Source organism: Pantherophis guttatus, chromosome 2, assembly GCF_059756535.1.
Source record: "Pantherophis guttatus breed Tessera chromosome 2, ASM5975653v1, whole genome shotgun sequence".
In the NCBI taxonomy this organism is placed as follows: Eukaryota; Metazoa; Chordata; class Lepidosauria; order Squamata; family Colubridae; genus Pantherophis; species Pantherophis guttatus.
Genome location: NC_142064.1, coordinates 102,848,248 through 102,869,000, shown reverse-complemented (window position 1 = coordinate 102,869,000; position 20,753 = coordinate 102,848,248). Strand labels below are relative to the sequence as shown.

Below are 20,753 nucleotides of genomic sequence, written 5' to 3'. Positions count from 1 at the left end.
CATTCTTGGCTTGTCACAGTTTTTGGTTATGATTCTGCGTTTTCTGAGATCGGAATTGTTCCTCTCCTTAAAAAATCCCTCATCCACCTGACTGATGCCACATTGCATGTAGCATGCTTTCACTGCTCTGTATCAAAATTACCACAGGTTTAGCTATACAGTGTAACAAAAACACTTGACAATGAGATTCTTGGCAGAAATCTGCTTTTACAGCATTATTGCTTAACGCATTGTAAGCCGCCCTGAGTCTCCGGAGAAGGGCGGCATATAAATCAAATTTAAAAAAAAAATAAAAAAATATGGAAATAAAGAATCCGAATGAATGCAACTTACTTCCCATTCACCAGTATTTTAATCATTTTACCAACAACGGTTTCCAGTTGATTCAGCAACAAAAGTCTATTACTATTTTATTACTGTTTTCAACTTTCACTGCCTTTAGAATGAGATAACGGGCCCAACAATTCTTTCCATTATATCAGTTCATATTAGCTTATGTGGGAGATTCATGTCAATGCACTGAGTTTAAACAGAATTGGGAAAGATCGTAACAGTGCAGGAAAAGCACTGAATTCTCCCCTCCCCCCCCAAGTGCTTCTCTGCAGCAGCCTACAATTTGACACTGAAAAGCAAACCAGTGGTGGCTGATGACGACGGAGACATCTGCACACAAAAGTGAACATTTGTTTAAGTTAGCCAGCAAAAGGTAGAATTTAATCCCTCTAAAGAGCTAAAATGGTTAAATGAAGAGTCTGAGTTTGTTTTCAAACACACCATTTGATGAGACTGGATAGAGAGCTGAATCTGTCTGTGGTTAGCAGGCAGCCACGTGTAAACAGTTTCCAGATGGCAATTCAGAAGAAGATGCTAGCATCCTGCCCTTTACCTTCCACTCTCCCAGGAACCCACCAATCAGCAATTTGGCAGGCTTCAAGGAGGTGCTGTCAGGCTGGACCAGTGCTTTCTGGGCTGGCTCTGGCCATGTAGCCACAGGGCACAACCATGATAGTACTATAGATGTGTAGAATATTCACTTATTTATTCATATTTCACATTTCTGAACCGCTTGCCTCCCTCAAAAGAGGGAACAGCCAGAAGTATTATCATACAGTACAAATACACCCTCTTCTTCCACACAATGGGCCAGGGAAAGCTGTGTCACACATGTTTTTTATGTATTCATGGATGCTTACAGACAAATCCTGGGAACCTTACAGGAGAATTAGTTTTGCAGGCAGGGTGTGAAGAATAGAGAACTGGTGATGAAGCATCGGCTGAATAGGTTTATGGTTGCTCCCACATCATTTGGGATTTTTGTCAAGACCATGATCTAACAATGCTAAACGTTAAGGGGATGACATTGGAAAACTGGCTCTGGAGTTTGTAGGGCTTTCTATGAAGTCAGTAAACATGAAACAAAATAAGAGAGTTGGGAGTTGCTATGCAGCTGTTTGGGAACCCTGGCTCTGGCTGCAGTCTTTTGCTCACACTCTTACGCAAGGCACAAAAACTTGAAGACGTCTGTTTCAGAATCAGTTTGGCTCCACATGAAAAAAAATCTAAGTTCATAAAGCAGAGGCTCTTCTGCCTGCCAAGCATCCGCAATATAATAATGTTGTCCTGTTTTCCATAGGTTATGCTGCACTTCAAATAAACTTGCAAACATACCAGAAGGAAGATGCCCGGGTGCGGTTCACATTTTATGGAATGGAAGGAATAACTTCTTTGTTCTGAGAAAGAACATGAATTATGAACTCAGCACTCCCTTTTCAAATATCCAAAGATATGTGGCTGACTTTTCCCAAAATATATATTAGAAAATAAGTGCCATTTCCTATCTTCTTAAGCTCTGTTACAGAATAAAATGCCCTGAGAAACTCTCTTATGCAACAACCAAGGCCTGCATTAGGATGGCAGAATATTCTAAACAACATCGTTGTTTAGAATCGTCTACCATTTTTGTCACTTAAGCCCAAGTTATCTAGGGCAGCTTTCATACTGGAAAGGGGAAGGAAAAGATGAAAGAAGTGATTAAGGAATCTTCAAACTCTGAACTATCAACTCTCCCCATCTTATGCCTGGGACCACAAACCGGATTGAACTTCCTTCTTTCCCCTAAAACAAGAACCATCACTTCACTGAGCTGCTTCAGCATAAAGCTCCTTCAGGGCTTTCCTATATTTTTGTCTTTCCTCTCAGGAAAATTGCTATTCTGCCATTGAACTGGGAGCAACGAAGAGCCAGTTTGGTCTAGTCATGAAGGCACCAGGCTATAAACTTTGAGTTCTAATCCAGCTTTAAGCATGAAAACCGGCTAGGTAATTTAGGCAGGCCATTCTTTCTCAGCCTAACTGAGGGTTGTTGTGGGGAAAATGGAAGGAGGCAGGTGTATTAGGTATGTTCAGTGCCTTGAGTTATTTATAAAAATATGTGGGATCGTTTAAAAAAAAAGTCTCAACAACAGTGTTGTAACTTGCAAGAACAGTTTTCAGCTGAACTGGCTTCACAGCATTTTTACTTGGACTGGCAAGACGGCTCTTAAAGATCTTAATTCTCAATGCCTTCCCATCTTCTGCTTTGAGGGCAGACCAAAGCCAGATCAGCTACAATTGTCTCCACCACTCAAATGATCCTAGGAATGATTAACTGCAGCCACTAGTGGACCAAAGAGACTGTTATGTGGCAGAAATGGGAAGGGATTCTTCTTCCAGAAATGCCACCCCATACAATCATCTACCTGGTGGGAAACCTGGCCCTTGGAGCAGATTCAGCTTTCCACCCTAACCATACTTAGATGTCTTCATTGTATTGCATGTCATTTGGCTCTCTGCAGTCTCCAAGCCTGGCTCTAAAAGAATTAATACATGTGAGGGAAATATCTGACAATCAATCTTCTTTTGGAGCCTCAAAACAGAGGACTGTAACATACAGTAGGGCACAAACTGAAGTAATGAAAGATGATAGCTACATTTTCTTGGATTCAATTCAACCCCACCAATCTTTTAATTTCCCAATATACAGGAGCTGCAAGTTCTCTGGCTTTTTCTGCTCCGGATGACAGAACCTCTTCTAGGTAGGATTTGTCTTCTTTTAGTCTCTTAAACTCATTCCTAACTGGTGCAAGTTTTTCGATAACCGCTTCAGCCACCACTGCCTTGTAATGGGCCGTATCCAGGCCAATGCTCTGCTGTACCACTTCCTCTGTGCTGAGTCCTGTTGCAGCAGAGTGAATAGCCACAAGATTGGAGACTCCCAGGCGGTGTTCGGGATCATAGGTCACTTCAGAGGTAAAGTCTGTGACAGCCTTGCAAAATTTCAGCTTTATCTCCTCAGGACTATCGGTGATACACACTGTGGCTAATTTATGAGCGTCTGATTTTGACATCTTTGATGTGGGATCTCTGAGGGACTTCACTTTTTTTGATGAGGCTATAATCAAAAGAAAACAGGTAATTACAACCTGTACATAATATAGGAAAAGAGCCATATTAGTATAGTCTAGTATAGCCCAAAATCAGAGTCTCGTAGCATCTTTTAAGACTCACCAGTTTTTATTTTAAGTCATAAGCTTTTGTGAGCTGCAACTCACTTCATCAGATGCAGAGTGACTTGATGGACATGAGATGCAGAGTACCAAGCTACTCTCTAGATCTGACAGGCAGCCTTTCATATAGCTTTTGTGGCCTTACACATATTTTCCCAGTTGGAATGACGACATATGTTTGTTTCAGACCGCCAAAAAGATTCACTGTTGAATTTTCTTTTCTTTGATAGCTGCCCAATCCTCCTCCCATCTAAAACATATTGATATTATTCAACCAGCGGCTCGTTGTGCTTTTCGCTATTCTTCTTACTCACTTAAAAGGGCTTTGGGTACTGGAAAGAACTCCCCATACTTCTTATTGAAGTGGCGAGCTGTATCTTGAGTCAGCTCCAAGTGGAGGATTTGATCTTCTCCAACAGGAACATGTGTTGACCTTTCAAATGAAAAAGAAAACTGTGCCATCTCATCTGCTTATTTCAAACTCCTTTAGAAAACTGAAGAATGAGTGCTAAATAGAGCAAATAGATTTGCTGGTAGTTTACAGAAGCTGGAGCAGAAGGAAATTTTATTTTGCTCTCCTTCCAAGCTTTCAGCAGTATACTCTCCATAAGATCTGCTACAGAGCAATTCGCACTTCTTATATTTATATATATATATATTTATATTTATTAAATTTGTATACCGTCCTACTCCCGAAGGACTCAGGGCGGTGAACAGCCATAAAATAAAACATATAGATACAAAATTTAAAATAGAGATAAAACTAATTAAATAAATTTGGCTGAACCATTTTAAAACCCCAATAAATTAAAACCAAATTTAAAATTTCCATTTAAAAAGGGGAAAAAACTTAGGTCAGGCCAGCTTGATGGAATAAGAACGTCTTAAGCGCGCGACGGAAGGTACACAGATCCGGAATCCTCCGTATCTCCGGGGGGAGCTCGTTCCAGATCGTAGGTGCCCCCACAGAGAAGGCTCTCCCCCTGGGGGCCGCCAGTCAACATTGTTTGGCCGACGGCACCCGGAGGAGCCCCTCTCTATGGGAGCGTACTGGTCGGTGGGAGGCTATTGGTGGCAGCAGGCGGTCCCGTAAATAGCCAGGTCCTAAGCCATGAAGCGCTCTGAAGGTGATAACCAAAACCTTGAAGCGCACTCGGAAGACCACCGGGAGCCAGTGCAGCTCGCGCAGGAGAGGCGTTACATGGGAGCGCCATGTCGCTCCCATCACCACCCGCGCGGCCGCACTCTGCGCCAGTTGGAGCCTCCGAGTGCTCCTCAAGGGGAGCCCCATGTAGAGAGTGTTACAATAGTCCAGACGGGAGGTGACGAGGGCATGAGTGACCGTGCATAACGAGTCCCGATCCAGATTCTTAAGGTGGAGGGCAGGGGATCTGCTCCATGGTTGATACCATTTTGTTGGCGGGAGTTGGATGCTCTCAATAGCTCAGCTGTACCTTTTCTCTGACACATTATATTACAGGCATTCCGTCTGCAAATAGGGAAACTGTCATTCTTACTTGTAGAGAAGAATATCTGCCGCTTGAAGGACAGGATAGGTGAAGAGCCCAACTGTTCCTCCACTGGTCTGTCTGGCCTTCTTAAGCTAGTGGTAGAAAAATAATACAGCATTGATTAATCTCTTTATTATTTGATCTTGAATAAAGCAGTCATACTTAGGCCAGATTGTTTTTTCATAAACTGAGAAACTGCTGATAGATAGATAGATAGATAGATAGATAGATAGATAGATAGATAGATTAGAAGGTCCTATACATGATTTATAAGAACATTGTCCAAAATTAGAAAGTCACTTAAGCAAATACTTTAAAGTAAAGGACCAGCCTACAGAAAAGGCAATAAAAAAAATCTGGAGCATAGAAGATTCAAATATTCAGTGATCTCAGCCAGATCATCAAGGATTCCCACTTCTTCTTTATATTTATGCACAGGCAGAAGAATGGGCTACTGCGGAGAAGAATGGGTTATTGAGCTGATGGAGAAGAACCTTCCTAGATAGCTCACCTCTTTCTTTTCAATGGAACCTTACCTTCCATTGGGGAAAATGTTCCAGACGTGGGATGCCTATCAAACACCCTAAGACCCAGCTAAGCTGAACATGTTCAGGCACCTGAAACAAATGAAATACGAAAATAAGTACATTGTGTTTTTTATAAAAACTCAACACCAATTGGAAGATGTCCTTCCTAATAAAGGCAAGGATTTTATATACATACATACACACACACACACATATATATATGCACTCATATATACATATACATATACACATACGTGTGTGTGTGTGTGTGTATTCATTCATGTATTGGGTTATTTTAGCTCCCAAAAATATATTCTAGGCTCAACTTGCTGATCTGTGTTAATTATAACTTGCCCTACTTGTATATCATATCAAAATTAGTAAAGGTAATTTTTGACTTTAAATACCGTATTTTTTGCACTATAAAACACACTTTCTCCCTCCCAAAAAGTGGGTGGAAATGTATGTGGGTCTTATAGAGCAAATATTGTGCTGGGGGGATGGGGTTGGTGCGGCAGCGGTGTTCACCATCCCTTTCACCACTGCTGCCGTTTGCCGCTGCCAGGGAACACTGGAGCCTTCACTGCCAAGCAGCTGATCAGTGGTTGGATCGGCCTCCCAGAATATTGCCGATCAGCTTCTTCTAGATGGCAGGGATAACCGGAGCTGATTGCCGCCATTTGCCGCCATCCCCGCCACCTATAACAGCCGATTGGCAGTATTCCAGTAGGCCGATCTAACCACCGATCAGCTGCTCAGCAGTGAAGGCTCCAGTGTTGCCTGGCAGCGGCGGCAACTCAACTCTGTTGACCAGTGGTGGGCACAACGGAGCGGAGCCCTGACGAGCCATGTGCTGGGGCTGCGATAATGTGCTGAAGCTGACCAGGCTGTTTCTGTTTGCTGCAAGGCCGCTAGCCAGATGAATACCGGATGGATGCTGGGCAAAGGCAGATTATTTTTTTCTTGTTTTCCTCCTCTAAAGCTAATGTACGTCTTATGCTCCGGTGTGTTTTATAGTGCGAAAAATATGGTAATTCATTTAGATTTAGATTTGATTTTAATGCCTAACCCATTAATAAAAGATCAAAAGGATGAGTGCAAGGGCCTCTGAGTTACCATCCTAAAGGTCATAGGACTCTGTCCTCTGAGGTTGGAGAAAGAACTCCCAAGTCTGAAGGGCAAAGCCCATCATTCTCCAAGGCTGACTATGAAAGGTACTCGGGCAAAGTGCAGAACCCAGTTTAGGCCATTGGATCCTAAACCATTCTGGCTGTCTCCTACGCCACCCAAATGAGACATTTAGAGCAAGCCTGGAGCTTAAAAGCATTTTCCAATGTGTACTTAGACTGGTCCTTGATCTTGAAAAGACAAAACTAATATTTTATATCTTTGCTACAACGTATCTCCCCTCTTATCAGAAATCACCCAGTTTAGTCTCATATCCTAACAGCCAGAATCAAGGGTACTTACACTTAGTGTACTTATCAGTATACTTATTCTTCTGTAAATCTTTCCTGCAGCATAGCTGAAAATATGTAGATGTATTATAAAGTGTTATAAATTCCACTATAATTTACCCAGCTGAATTTGTCAAAGATGTGATCATCCAAAATCGCATGTCCTACTGATCCCTAGAACTCTGACTTCAAGGAGCACCTAGATCTGATTTTAAAGTGTATTTGTATTTAATATACTGTCTTTCTCATATTCATTTCATTATGCTATTCACAATATTTCATTTTTATTTGGTCCAAACATGGATAGTTGATTTTCTGAAATAATAAGAACAACCAACAACAGCAATAACCAACTACCCTTTGCATAAAACTAGTTTTGAGACTGTTTCTTGATTAGTTGTCTTCCAGGACAGATAAGCTTAGTCTTTTTCTTTGCTGATCAACGTTATTTGATCAATGTTTTCCCTTTATTTTTTTGATTCTGACTGTAAATTCTTATATATTCTGATAACTTTTGTTTTCTGTGGGTTACTGTTAATCTAATCTACCTTGGATAGTTTTCTAAGAAACTACATTTTTCAAAGAAACTGATTGTTGTATTAATGTTGAATGATTTCACATATGTATCCCTCTGGCAGCTTTTCCAAATTTTTTTCCTTTTTAACTCAGCCAATGAGATTCAGAGCCAAATAGCAGTTCCAGATCACTCGGATCCAAACTACCAAAAATCTATGGATAATAGAAACAATGAAACAGTTAAATGAAAGCTCTGATTATTGGCCTGACTTTATTCAAAAGGCAGTTATTAATGGTCAGAAAAATAGTATTAGCTAGCAGCAGCAAATTAAAATGAAATTCTACAGCTCTGTTTTTGGAAAGTGACACTCTTCAGCTAGAGAACCACATTTGTGTCAATTTGAATTTGCAATCAAAAGCAGGAATTCAAACAGTAGCTCTGTGGAACTGTGTGCAGAATCTGTCATTCTGTGTTCAAGAGTATTTTTGGTTCTGTCTTATGTCACTACAGAACTATTAATTCTGAAAAAGAAAAAAAATCTGGCACATTAATTCTAAGAGAACCATTTCATTTCTTGTAAAAACTGTTGAATGAGCAAAGAATATTAATATCCAATAAAGATATTTGACTTATCCATATAATCTACTAACCATATTTTAGGCAGAATGTTGTTAGAATGTTTTTGTTGAATGTTTTGCCTCCCACTGGTTCTTTTCTCTTCTGCGACAGTGTTAATTTGAAATCAAATATTCTGAAAGGTTCTCTTCTGATATATTCTAGTTCTCTTTTGATGTTTGCCATTTCTCTTGGGAGAGTCTTAATTCTTTCAACTATTGCAGCTGGTGCTGGGTTTTTGTTTTGTTTTGATGAAGCTGTTGGAATGCCAATTAGGGACTAGACTTATTACTGTTGGAACTATCTCTGCTTTCTTTTGTCAAAGTCATTCCACTTCTCTTCGCAAGTCTTTGTATTTTGAGATTTTCTCCAGTTCTTTCTCTTCTATTATACTGTCTCCCAGTACTGTCACATCCACTATCCAAACTTTTTTTTGTCTTTCTTCTTCTTATTAAATAAATATTAGGATCCATTAAAATTTTGACATGTCCCAAATCAAAAAGCTCCTCATAAAGAGAAGAGAGTTTGGAAAACTTTTTCATGCAAGATGTCTATTTTTCATACAAGCGTCTGCCTTGACTTGCCAAATTGCATACCTTGGGGCATTTCAATTGTGGCACTGAAAAGAAAGCACTGGGTGCCTTGCGTGTGTAGAGACAGTCGATGAACACCAGATATAAAAGATCAGCAGGTTCTGTGGCCACTTGGGTCAGCCTCCTGCTGGTAAGGACAAACTAAAGCCAGAACAATAAAATTCACCCCAATACAGGTATTTTGCAAATTATTTCACCGGCACAAAACATTCCTGTTCATTCTGTACCTATTTACTTTGGGGAGAATCCTACCATTAAATCAATGTTCATAAGGATCATATGCTTTGAGGGAGCGAAGTGGCAGAAAATAAGCAAATGAAAATATTACTATGTTACTTAAATGCAAGATTGCAACCGAGAAGCACGCTTGCAGTCTTCAGTATAATTTGTTATGTTCCACGCAGAGGAAAAACACTGTTGCAATTAGCTTGCGTTCATACATTGCATTAAATCATGTAGTTTATTTGGTTCTGGCTTATCGTATTATATAACTAATGGTTTATGGCTCCATGTGTTATGTAAACTGAATCTCCTTGTAGCCTATTCAACAAATCTTGGTTGTAGCAATCACGATTTAGCACAGAATGGGTTTCTGTTTTAAGCTTCCTACCCTCCGTGTGTCTATTCTCTTCACACGCTTGAGTTTCTCATTCCTTGAACTCTGCCTGAATGGTGCAGAACCTTCTCTTTACAAATGTTACTCCAGAGTTCATAAACAATGCAAAATTATTTTATATTCTCCCTCCTGCAGTTATTGTCAGCACCAATTCTTTTCTCTCCAGATCCCAGAGATGTTGGTGCTAATGCTAAAGCTACAACCAGCAGACTCTTCCTATTCCTTCTTTGGACCATTGCAATTTAACACCAAAATGGAACTCCTTTTTCTTCCTTACAGAAACTCTTCCTCCACACTGCTGTGCAAGTACTCAAACCATAAAAACTCAGCCTCGCAATACATTTTTTCTTCTATTCTCACTTTCCCATTTAAGTCTCTAATGTAGAGCAGGGCTATAAAGGAAACAAGATGAAGACTCTGAGGCATAGCTACCTGCTCTTTCGTTCCAAAGATTGTACCTGGCCAAAATTTTTATTCTTTGTAAGTGAGCCCAGAAGCAGCTCTCCTAAAAGGCTGATAATCTTTCCTGTCCATTGTTCATTTGTACTATTCAAAATGAGCTTTGACTATTGATGTAGCTATGTGGGTAACAGCATAAAGAGACAGACACACAGATATAGTATGATCTAGAAAAACCACGCAGAAACCTCCAGAGGAAAAGACTGACCTGGGACTGCTGGAAAAGGAAGCATCTTTGTGGGTTTATGCCGCAGGCCAGGAGAACAGCAGTGATGTCTAGGATGCTTTCACGTAAAACAGCCGGCTCTCTTGGTATGGTGAGGGAGTGGAGGTCCACAATGCTGTATAATACAGAACTACATTCTTCTTGTAGCTTCACCCAGCTTGTGATGACACCAAAATAATTCCCCAAGTGAGGAATCCCGGTTGGCTGAATTCCTGAGAAAATCCTTTTCAGACCTTTGTTCTGTAAGAAAACCATAACCATAGGCTTAGATATAGGTAAATTATCACTGACAGCTCACATATAGTTCATGCAGGTATGCTCTTCTTCCCATAAAGCTCAGATGAATCCAACAAGTTTGGGGAGCAGCACAACTAAGGTCACAAAGGCTGCCCATTAAATACCACTTTATACTAAAAGGTTGTATAGAGCCCTGGTGGTGCAGTGGTTAAAATGCAGTGTTGCAGTCTAACTCTGCCCGCTGCCAGGAGTTCGATCCTGACGGGGCTCAAAGCCTTCCATATTTCTGATGTTGGTAAAATGAGGACCCAGATTGTTGGGGACAATATGCTGACTCTGTAAACCGCTCAGAGAGAGCTGTAAAGCACTATGAAGTGGTATATAAATCTAAGTGCTATTGCTATTGCTATAGTATTTTTTTATGCTATTCTCACAATCTAAGCTTTGGAGAATGCTACTCTTCAATCTAAGCTTTTCCAGTAAAATAAACAAAATTCATACAGTAATTAATCCAAATATTGTCTAGTCACTGCTTTCATTTTGATCTGAAAGAAAGGTGATGGAAGAACAAATCTACGTTTTTTCCCTATTCAGTTTCTTTTCTTTACATTAAGGTCACCTAATTCTAGAGGCAATTTTTATTTTGTTGTTCTGTGTATTATGAAAGACAATAACACTGTGGTATAAAGTAACAATGGACACATTGCTTATAAGAGAAAATGAAGTTACGTACTAGCACTCTGCATTTTTCTTTAGTGACAGAATGGAGTGAAAAATAGATGAGACTGGAAACAAAATTCCAAGCCCCCGTTGCAAAATACATAGTCACACATTGTTTATTGTAGCATCATCCTATCAACTTCTAGTTATTCAATTTCTTTTTCCTAACCCTCTCATTCTCTGGTTGCCTGGATGTCTTTTAAGCACTACTCATCCACTGATTCCTTTGAGAGAAAAGCATGCTTGTGGATACAAAATGGAAAGCGTAAAATATGATTGTCTAAACAGAACTGGATTATTCAGTACGCTTCGAAAAAGAACCTGGGCTGTAACATGGTATTAGGCTATTTAAGGAATCAGTTGAAATCATCAATCATCAGTAAGGTCTGACAGTTCCATCTCTCAAGAGTCAAGCTACTTCCTGGGTGGTCGCTTTAACTTTACTTTCCATATTAAATGATGAAGCAAATTTAACATTCACATTAAATTATCACTTCTGCTGAAAAAGTTATTTAGTGCTGAAAAATACACAGTGAAGACTAGAAATGCACTATAAGCTAAAAAGGGCTCTTGCTTCCAAAATCTGCATCCTGGTGCCAAGCTCACCACTTCCAGTAGTAACAGAATTCTTAAAAACCTCACATTCTTTTAGGATATAGGTTTGCTCTTAAAAAACTCCAGGGATTCCATTCATCCAGAAGAATTTGTTTTTACTTCCTTTTTTCTTTTTAACCCATGCCGTATCATAAGGTACTTTTGAAACTCAGCTCCATTTCAAAATTTATGTGGCACAGTGAAGTGTTGTTGGAGACCCCATAGCTAAATACAACGGCCAGGTTTTTTATTTAAAAAAAAAAATCAATCCAAGGTGTGTTAATAAATAAAAGTTGTAATAAAAGTCATTCAGAAGTACCAGGGCAGGGAAGGCCCCTCTCCAAGATAGACTAGATAACAAGGTGAAATAGTGTTGTGCGCGTGGATTAATATCAATCTCAGAAGAGGTTACCTTCAATTCATGTCCCTTTTTTTTTTTTTTTTTTACAAAAAAGAAAAGTCACTTCTGTATTTTAACAGAAACCTGAACAGGCAGGGAAGGAAAACGGTTCATTAAACATGTAGGATAGCCACACTGTAGCACATTTTTAAAACATCTATGTTAAAAAAATAAAAATGATTAAGGATAGATCATATTACATGCAGAATTAAAAACCACATCTAATATACTGTGACCCATTATGGATACCTCAACAATGAAACATATTGATAATCTGGAGAGAGCTCAGAGAAAAACCAAAATGATTAAACGCCTGGGAACAACTAAGTTCTGGGAGAAAAGATTAAAACAATTACATATGTAGGGCTTAGTTAAATTACGACATCTTAGGAAGCTTGCTTTATTCCCCCTCCCAGCCTCTAAGGCTGACCAGTCTCTCAGCAATCCAGTCTGTCAGAATTTGATCTATTGCACTTCAAACATCCCATATACCTCCAAATCAACTGGAAATATTTTTATTTTAAATATTTTCCATGTGCCAGTGTTTAAGGCTGGGAAGAGGTGAAAGTATCACTAGGACTTCTAATAAGAATCCCATTACAATAACTACCTCCCCTCAGCCCTTTCTCAGAGCTTGGAATCTAAGAAACTGAATTCACCTCTCCATTCAGTATCACCCAAAGACTACAGCAGACAACCCTGATAAGCATAAATGGCTTTAAGAGGCTATTCCCCATTTCCAAGGCATCTGCAGCAAAGGTGTCTCTACCCAGCTTGGAATTTTGAGTGGAAGAAACTTATTAATAGGAAGGAATTGCAAGCAAGGCTCCACGGCTGTATTTAAAACTATTTCAGAAAAAGAGAGAGGAGGAAGAAATTGCTTTTGTTCTAAACTTAATTTGTTAATAAACCATACCACTAAAAAAACAATGGTGAAACATTTTTTAGAAACAGATTAAATGACACACCAAGTGATTAACAGCATAGTTTTATTTACGTTTATTTAGGAGTTCAATTTCATTTGAATTATATAGATTTGCAGATACAGAGGGCACCTGCAAGTCATCCAGCCAGAATGGACTTCAATAACAATCCAAGAAGATATATTTCAAAGTGGCTCTATTGCATTACCTCCTGGGGAACAAACTTAGCTAAAAGCACTATGACTAGAATTTCAACAAAATTTAAGGAAGAGGCACATTTTAAATTCTAAAGATGATTAATACTGATTACAGAACAGTGAAAATATTCTCAAGGATATGGGCACAACAGGATAATATTTGATTCATATTCTGCCTTTGAAACAAAAGTTTAAGGCAGAATACAACACGATCCCTCATCTCATTTCTTCCAAAAAACAACTACCCACCCCCCGCCCTCTTGAGGTGGTAACCAAGGGAGCTTGTAAGGCTGAGACTAGACTTGAACAGGAAGTCTCTCCATTCCTAGTCCAATACCTTAACCTGATTCTCGATTACTGAAAAAGGAATGACATCTGCAGTTAAATAAATCGTCTGATAGGATAGTAAAACAAGAAGGATGTATGTGGCTAACGTTTTTGATAAACTAAGTCAGGCGTGTCAAACTCACGACAATACGTTGTCGTCACATGACGTATCACAACTTTTTTGACCTTTGCTAAACTGGGGGTGTGCGTGGCTAGTGCATGATGCATCTGGCCCCTGGGCCCCAAGTTTGACACCCCTGAACTAAGTGATGGCATGATGAAGTTTGTTCTTATGCTGTTCGTAACTTTTTTTGGGAGCGGTATATAATTATTGTATGCTGTTTTTATTTTTGATTCTTCATTAGTGAAGGATTCTGGCAGCATAAAGCATTTTACTTTACTGAGAGGAATAAAAGAGAATTCTTGAAACCATGGTACTAAAGCCATACCTAGTTGATTGGTCTTCTATAAGCATTGTTCACTATTTATCCACCCAGCAAGAGTCAGAAGGCAGCCTAGCAGGGAGTTCAGCCTGGTGTCATGAAATCATAGAGCTGGAATGTGCTTCACTAAAAATGTTGAGGTCAGGCATCAGAGCTGTATACTCAAAAGATTTCGAGTCAGTAAAGGATTAGAGAGAGAGAGAAAGTGAGGAACTCCCTTTGGAAGGAAACATAAACTGCAAGAAATGCAAATTCAGACTAGAGCCATTTTTACATGGGAAAATGTCTCAATGCATTTTAGATTCTGAGCAGAGTTCCTTGGACCTTTGGTACAGAGTGGAGAGACAAGCAGTCAGAGGTTGTATGGATTTTCAAAAGATTAATTACTGTTCCAGCAGTTTTATATCAATACCTTTCACTGTATCTCTTCATAACCTTCTTTCCTTACAGCCAACTGGCTTCCATAATGTTTTTATCTGGTAGATACATTGCTTTTTTTCTTTACTCTTCTCACCTCTTTTTCCAAGTTCAACTCCATTTAACCATCACTTTCCTAGTCCTCTCTTGACCTATTCACTCTGCCTTTATGCATTTGTTTTACAATTCAGTCAACATACTTTTTCCATATTGATAGTTAATTTTTATATTTAATTCCCATTCATTCCTGACAATTTACCGTATATTCTTAATGCACCACATATATTTCCTAAGTAATGCATTTAATTTATATTTGTTTCTCCTGACATACCCAATTCTCATTTCCATATAACATTATAACATTTTTATAATAATAAAATATTACTTTGACAGTCTTACAATAGATCACCATATTGTCCACAACCTTTTAATCAGCACCAGTGTAGTTTAAAAAATGTCTCCATCTATTTTTCTATGTGTATTTTACTTTATACCAAGAATACAAAATACCTAACTTGTAATCATTCCCTCCATTTTCCCCATCACACCCAATTATTTTACTATTGACATATTACTATATTTTTCAGATCTATGTTCCTTGATATAAAATTAATTGCAAATCATTTGGATTCTCAGCCAAAACAGAGAATTTTTTACATGCCAAAATACATGCACATTCATATCCCCAAACAACACCGCCTCTTACATCACTATAAGCATTCCATATACATTAATTCATAAGTAAATTAAACACACAAGGAGACATTACACAGGCTTGATTTAGTTTTAGTGAATATGAAAATTTCATTTTCATATTCACAACAAATATTCCATACTTCAGTCTTATATACATTTTATATTCTTTGTCCAAATGATCAAACATACCATAACATATTTTCACTTACATATATGACTTGCTGAAGAACAAAAATCTAATCTACATTTCCCAAATTTTTACCCTATTTTCATTTCTTGTTCCCCTGGACTCCAACATACATTATTTCAATTCTTTGACATGTCAATCACATCCAAATAGCCTTTCCATTAATTAAATAATTCTAAAAACACTTACTGAAATTATTTTGTAATTATTATGTAAATACTTTGTCTGCTAAGGGTTAAAATATGAAGAAGTATACACACCACCCAGAGTTGCTTTATGAGGGAGATGGTGGTCTTTAAATATGATATATAAAGAAAGAACTAAGTATTACTGGGTCCATCTATCCCTCCATCCCCTCCCATCCCATCCATCGCTATCTATCTATCGCTATCTATCTATCTCTGTCTGTCTGTCTGTCTGTCTGTCTGTCTATGTCTGTTTATCTCTATAGCCACCTATTTCAACAAGGAATTCTAGGCAATGAATATTAACAAAAATAAAAACAACTATTAAAAATATATAGCAGCCAAAAAAATTATCACAACCAACCATCACTAACCCAGGCAGGAGAACCATGTACATGGGGCCTTTCCTTTGAAAAGTACTAATCAAAATTCTCTATGCCATCGCAACTGGCTTGCATTTTGGAATGTTATGCACCCATAATGTGTGCCTGTGGAACAGAGCAGGTGAAGAAAGCTAATTCTAAATACAGGTGGTGTGTGCTTATGCATGAATGCCTGGGAGTGAGGGACAACACAGGAAGAAGGGAGCGAATCACTGCTGACATCTGTGACAAAGAAGATTGATGGTTTCCCTCTCTAGTTTTCCCCACTGTGAAGGCATACAGAGAGTGGGGAAAGGGATGAAGAAGCCGCTATGAAGCTGCTCTGCTGGCAGTACAGCAAACTGTTTCTCTAAGACCATTTGAACACTGATTAATGAGGTAGAAGCAGCAGCCCAGGAAACAGAAAAATCATGCTTAGACTACTCTCTTATTTGTCCTTAACTGTAATTGGAATCACAGAATTCCATATGGTTTTAGTGGTTTCCTGGATCTGAATTTAAGCCAATAAAGCAAAGGCAAATCATGAGGACAAACGAGATGTTGGGAACTGTCTTATCTTTAAATAAAGGTACATATTTTTCAAATTGTGCCAAATTGCACATATTTTCCAAATCATGCTTCAAGATAACAACCAGGCAATTAATAAAACAATTTCAACTAAATATTATGAAAAAAACCCACTTATTTAGCTGAGAGTAAGCTGACATTCTTTTCTGGCTGGCAAAAAACCTTTGCCTGGTCATTTTTCTTTTGTTTCCTTTCATTCCTGAAAAAGGAAAATTGCCTAAATAAACTATCCAGAGAATGAAAAATAACAATGGAGCTTTTTATTTGTAAATTATAATGTAATCTATCCAGAAACAGATTTTCTTGTGAGACAACATTTAGAAAATCAAAAATATATAATTTATTCAACATTATTGCACATAAATAAATAAATATAAACTAACTAGGCATAGAAAAGCGAGGCAATTCATGGTTTTTAATCCACTGTTTAAAGAATACTGTAATATATTAAATGAGAGTTCCTTAACAGAGCCCATAGAGTAGAACATGCAGTAGTTAGAAACCTTTCACAGTTACAGAAATTTTATTTCTTGAACATAATTAAAAATGTAATCTGTTTTTTTTCTTAAATATAGTAAAGGTGTATTAAAGATAGAAATTTGCATAATATAAGTTTTAAATTTAGTTAACTTTAGTTCACCAAGAGACCTACATTTATATGATAGAAATATACCTTATTATAAAACATTGTTATTTTCCACAATAATCCCAATAGAGGTTTTCACCTTGAACTGCAACTATTACCAACAATGAAGGCTTCAACAGAAACTACACCCTGAAGTCCATCTGAGTGGTGCTAATTAGTCAAAGAAAGTAAAAATGAAAAGTACTGACAATACAGGCATGAATTTATTGGGAGTCATTATCTCTGGTCTCAATCTCATATCCTCTTGCCCCAGGACCAAGGGTTTGGAGTTTTTTTACTCCACATCCTCATGGCATTAACTTTTGGTTTCATCTCCAGCAAACAACTGAGGTAGTTAAAAAACTAGCTGGGTCAATACAGAGTGTATTTTGACAAATGAACAGGCACGTTTTAGAGCTGGACACTCTTATCTTTGATCACACCTTAATTCTGCAACATTTAACCAAAAGTATTCAATCAAACCAGGTTCAAAAGAATTCCAGAATAAAGTTTCATGGCAGCATGTGATGCACGTATCAACTAAAATCTAACCTGAAGAGGAATAAGAGATGTATTTTGGTTCCCCTTTTCTTCAATTTATATACCAAATTGCTTGTGATAAAAATAAGTAATTTGGATCGACATCCCCCAAATTTAGCCAAAAAGTCTGCTATAACACATTCTGCTAGAAAGAGGTTTCCTGAGGATGGGCTCCAGCATAAGTCTGAAAGCTCAGAAGACTAAACCTCTGGTACTGGTGACCGACCCAGATTGGATCTTGGGACATGTATATTCACCTTCATTCATCACAATATAGTGTTTTAAGATAGTGCTACAGACCCTGATTGTTTTGAGGAAGCAGTTAAGAACATAGAATATAAAATAATAGGATTGGAAGTGACCTTGGAGGTCCTCTAATCCTCCTGTTCGAGCAGGAGACCCTATATCATGCAATCTTTTTTTGAAAACCTTCAGTGATGGAGCACTCGCTTCTAACTTCTGGAGGTAAGCCATTCTAGTGATTAAAAAAAATAATTTTAATAAATTGAATAAATGATGACTTAAAATAATTACATTAAAATTAAGGTTTTAATTTTTGAAATGTGACCTAGACGCTGTGCCTGGTGGCTAAAAAAATCTTTGGGCATGGTTTTTCATTGTTTTTCCAATTACAGCACATACCAAAACTATAAAATCCAGAATGCCCTAAAATCAACTTTTCTAGAAGGGCACAGCATATCCCATCAGTGTTAAAATTTCATCTGACTAAGGCATACATACAACTTTTGTTTGGTATTCAGTTGGGACCTTGTAGCTCCTTGGCCCCTCTGGAAAGGATTAAATCCAAATTCTTAAGAATTACTCCAAGTGACTCCATGTGTAACTAATGTGGCACTAAGGAGAGAGTCTGTTTATTCTGATTAAAATAGAACTGGTGCATGGATTTGTATTACTAACCACTGGTTGGAGGTTTCCCCCACCCCCAATCCCCAGGCTCTTTGTTCACTACTGATGATTATGAATCAACAGGGAAAAGAACATCCCTTCAAAAACTATAGTGCTGGGTAAGTCTGAGAGATAGATAGGCAGTCCAGAAATATGGAAAATAAATAAATAAAGCTACATTTTGCCTTATGCCCTCTTAGAGGGAAGATTTTAAAATGTTACATTTCTATAACATCTTTGCTGATGCTCCCTCAAGAAAACAAAACAGTTTCACCAATCCTGCGGTGATGCTTTTTTACACAACATGGTGCACTGAATTAATTACTCCTTTTCCTAGCCATAGTTATATGTGATCAGATAAGGGATCACTAGATCCTTTTACTTGTCAGCTCAGCAAATATCTCCAGACCAACTGACAAACTTCTTACAATTGCTGTTGGTGCAAGACAAATCATTGTTTAGCAATCTTGATAATTTGCTTTTCCTAAGATGATTCACTTTTTTCCTGATTATTTTAATAAATATCTTAGTTTGCCTTCCATATTTCATTTTCTTTCCATAAATTTAATTTAAACCATTCTAGTAATACTTTCATTTGGTGATTTCACCTGTTTTTAATCTGACTGTATTGAACTGCATTTTATTGTACTATGCTTGATAATGGTGTCTGACCATAAATAACTTTCCTACTCTCCATGCTTGGAGAAGGAATGTTCTACAACAATCTAATATCTCAGAGTTATATAACAGCAGCAAAGTTTGGCTTTTAGACCCCCTATAAACTTTGAATCCACTTGTAAATTTTAACAAATAAGATGAAAATGGATGATTAATGAATGGAAATCATAAACTGGATTTAATTTTCTTTAAATAATCTGAAATCAAATTTAGAGTTCCTACTGGCCACAGATACAACAAAATTCTATTGTTGCTAACATAAAAGGCCAGCCCTGATCTTCCCCCAAAGTTGTGCATCATTAGTTTATGTTAATTATTACAGAGTATTATTATTTACCCTATAATGCTCAGCAAATTCAAACCACAAAGCACTTCCTGCTGTTCCATTCATTTTACAGAGCTATCCAGTATCCTTATGCTCCCACTACTCATCAGGATAACTAACAGGAGACATATTTTACACTTTTCTATATTATTTTCTGACTTTTACCATTCATAATTTATAAAGTTGACAAGTTCTGTGCAGCCATAAGCAAACTCCTGACGGCCAAGTAGAGCCAATTAAGCTTGATATAATTTATGTTCAATTATAAATATCCAGCTATTCAGTTTTACAAACTTTTGCTGATAACACTTTTAGCTTTCTAGAAATCACAGTACATATTTTGATTTCAATGCAGACTTGCAGTTTTATTTCTCCATCTTTTAACTCTAAAGTTGTGGTCCTTATCATTTTCTCATACCATAGTTATTAATTTTATAGTCTCATGAAAGATTGTATCATTATTTCAAGGTATATCAAATCTTTCTGCCAGTAGCATTCATGGCAGCTAGTTACCATTTAAAAAAAAATCACAGCAGCACTTAAAATAGAATAAAAACACTAAATAAATGGCACTGTGCACTCACAGATTACATGCAGTAACACGCAGGCAAAAATGCTTTAGCATTCAATCACAACTACAATTTTGTAAAGTGCTAGGCCAATCAATTTTTCTGGGGGACTAATTATTTTAACATACCTGTACATAAGGAACTAGCATATCAGGAAGAAGGCTAGCCTAAAATCTGTATGTGTGTAAAAGTTCAAACACTAAATTTATTTTTATTTATTAGCTACACTTACAATCTACTTTTATCCCTAGGAGTTCAGGGCTCTATATATCCCACTGTTTCCTTTGCACCGATATCACGGGCTGGCTTAGTCTGAGAAACGGAGATTGGCCCCAAATTACCCAGTTAAATATAGATGCAATTTTTTAAAAAAACTGAATTCTGCCGTGGTTAAGTCCAACATGCTAAAAATACCCGACACCGGTTTCCACTTCACTTGGAAAAAGACCAGCAGCCGTATTACAAAAGAAGAACTGTACGGGGAGGAACTTGAATACGCGAAGGGGAAGGCAACACCATAACGCGGTTGCCGTCCAGGCTCCGGAGCTGAATTAAACGATCCAGCGGTGTGCTGTCCCGCCTAACAGGGCGAGGCGACGAAACTCTGAATCAGAAGATCGTCCTCCTCGTTCGAGGATCGAATCTCCCCCGTTCCTCCCGCCCAGACCCTCCGCTCTACCTGCACGAGCTGCAGAGTCCGAAGAGCAGAACTGGGCGCCGCCATGTTGGAAGAAAGGGCGGCGGTCACATGATGCTGCGCATGCGCTAC

The 20,753-nt window shown here is 38.1% G+C and overlaps 1 protein-coding gene across 1 annotated transcript; it reads right to left on the bottom strand.

Annotated features, from left to right (window-relative positions):
- Positions 1–333: 333 nt before the first annotated feature.
- Positions 334–20,734, bottom strand: WARS2 (tryptophanyl tRNA synthetase 2, mitochondrial). The gene is made up of 6 exons (XM_034411028.3): positions 20,664–20,734; positions 10,048–10,305; positions 5,592–5,672; positions 5,062–5,147; positions 3,859–3,977; positions 334–3,429 (listed from the first exon to the last, which is right to left on the bottom strand). Exons 1-6 carry the CDS (start codon positions 20,706–20,708, stop codon positions 2,981–2,983), a joined length of 1,038 nt encoding a protein of 345 aa, XP_034266919.1. The 5' UTR covers positions 20,709–20,734; the 3' UTR covers positions 334–2,980.
- Positions 20,735–20,753: the final 19 nt, after the last annotated feature.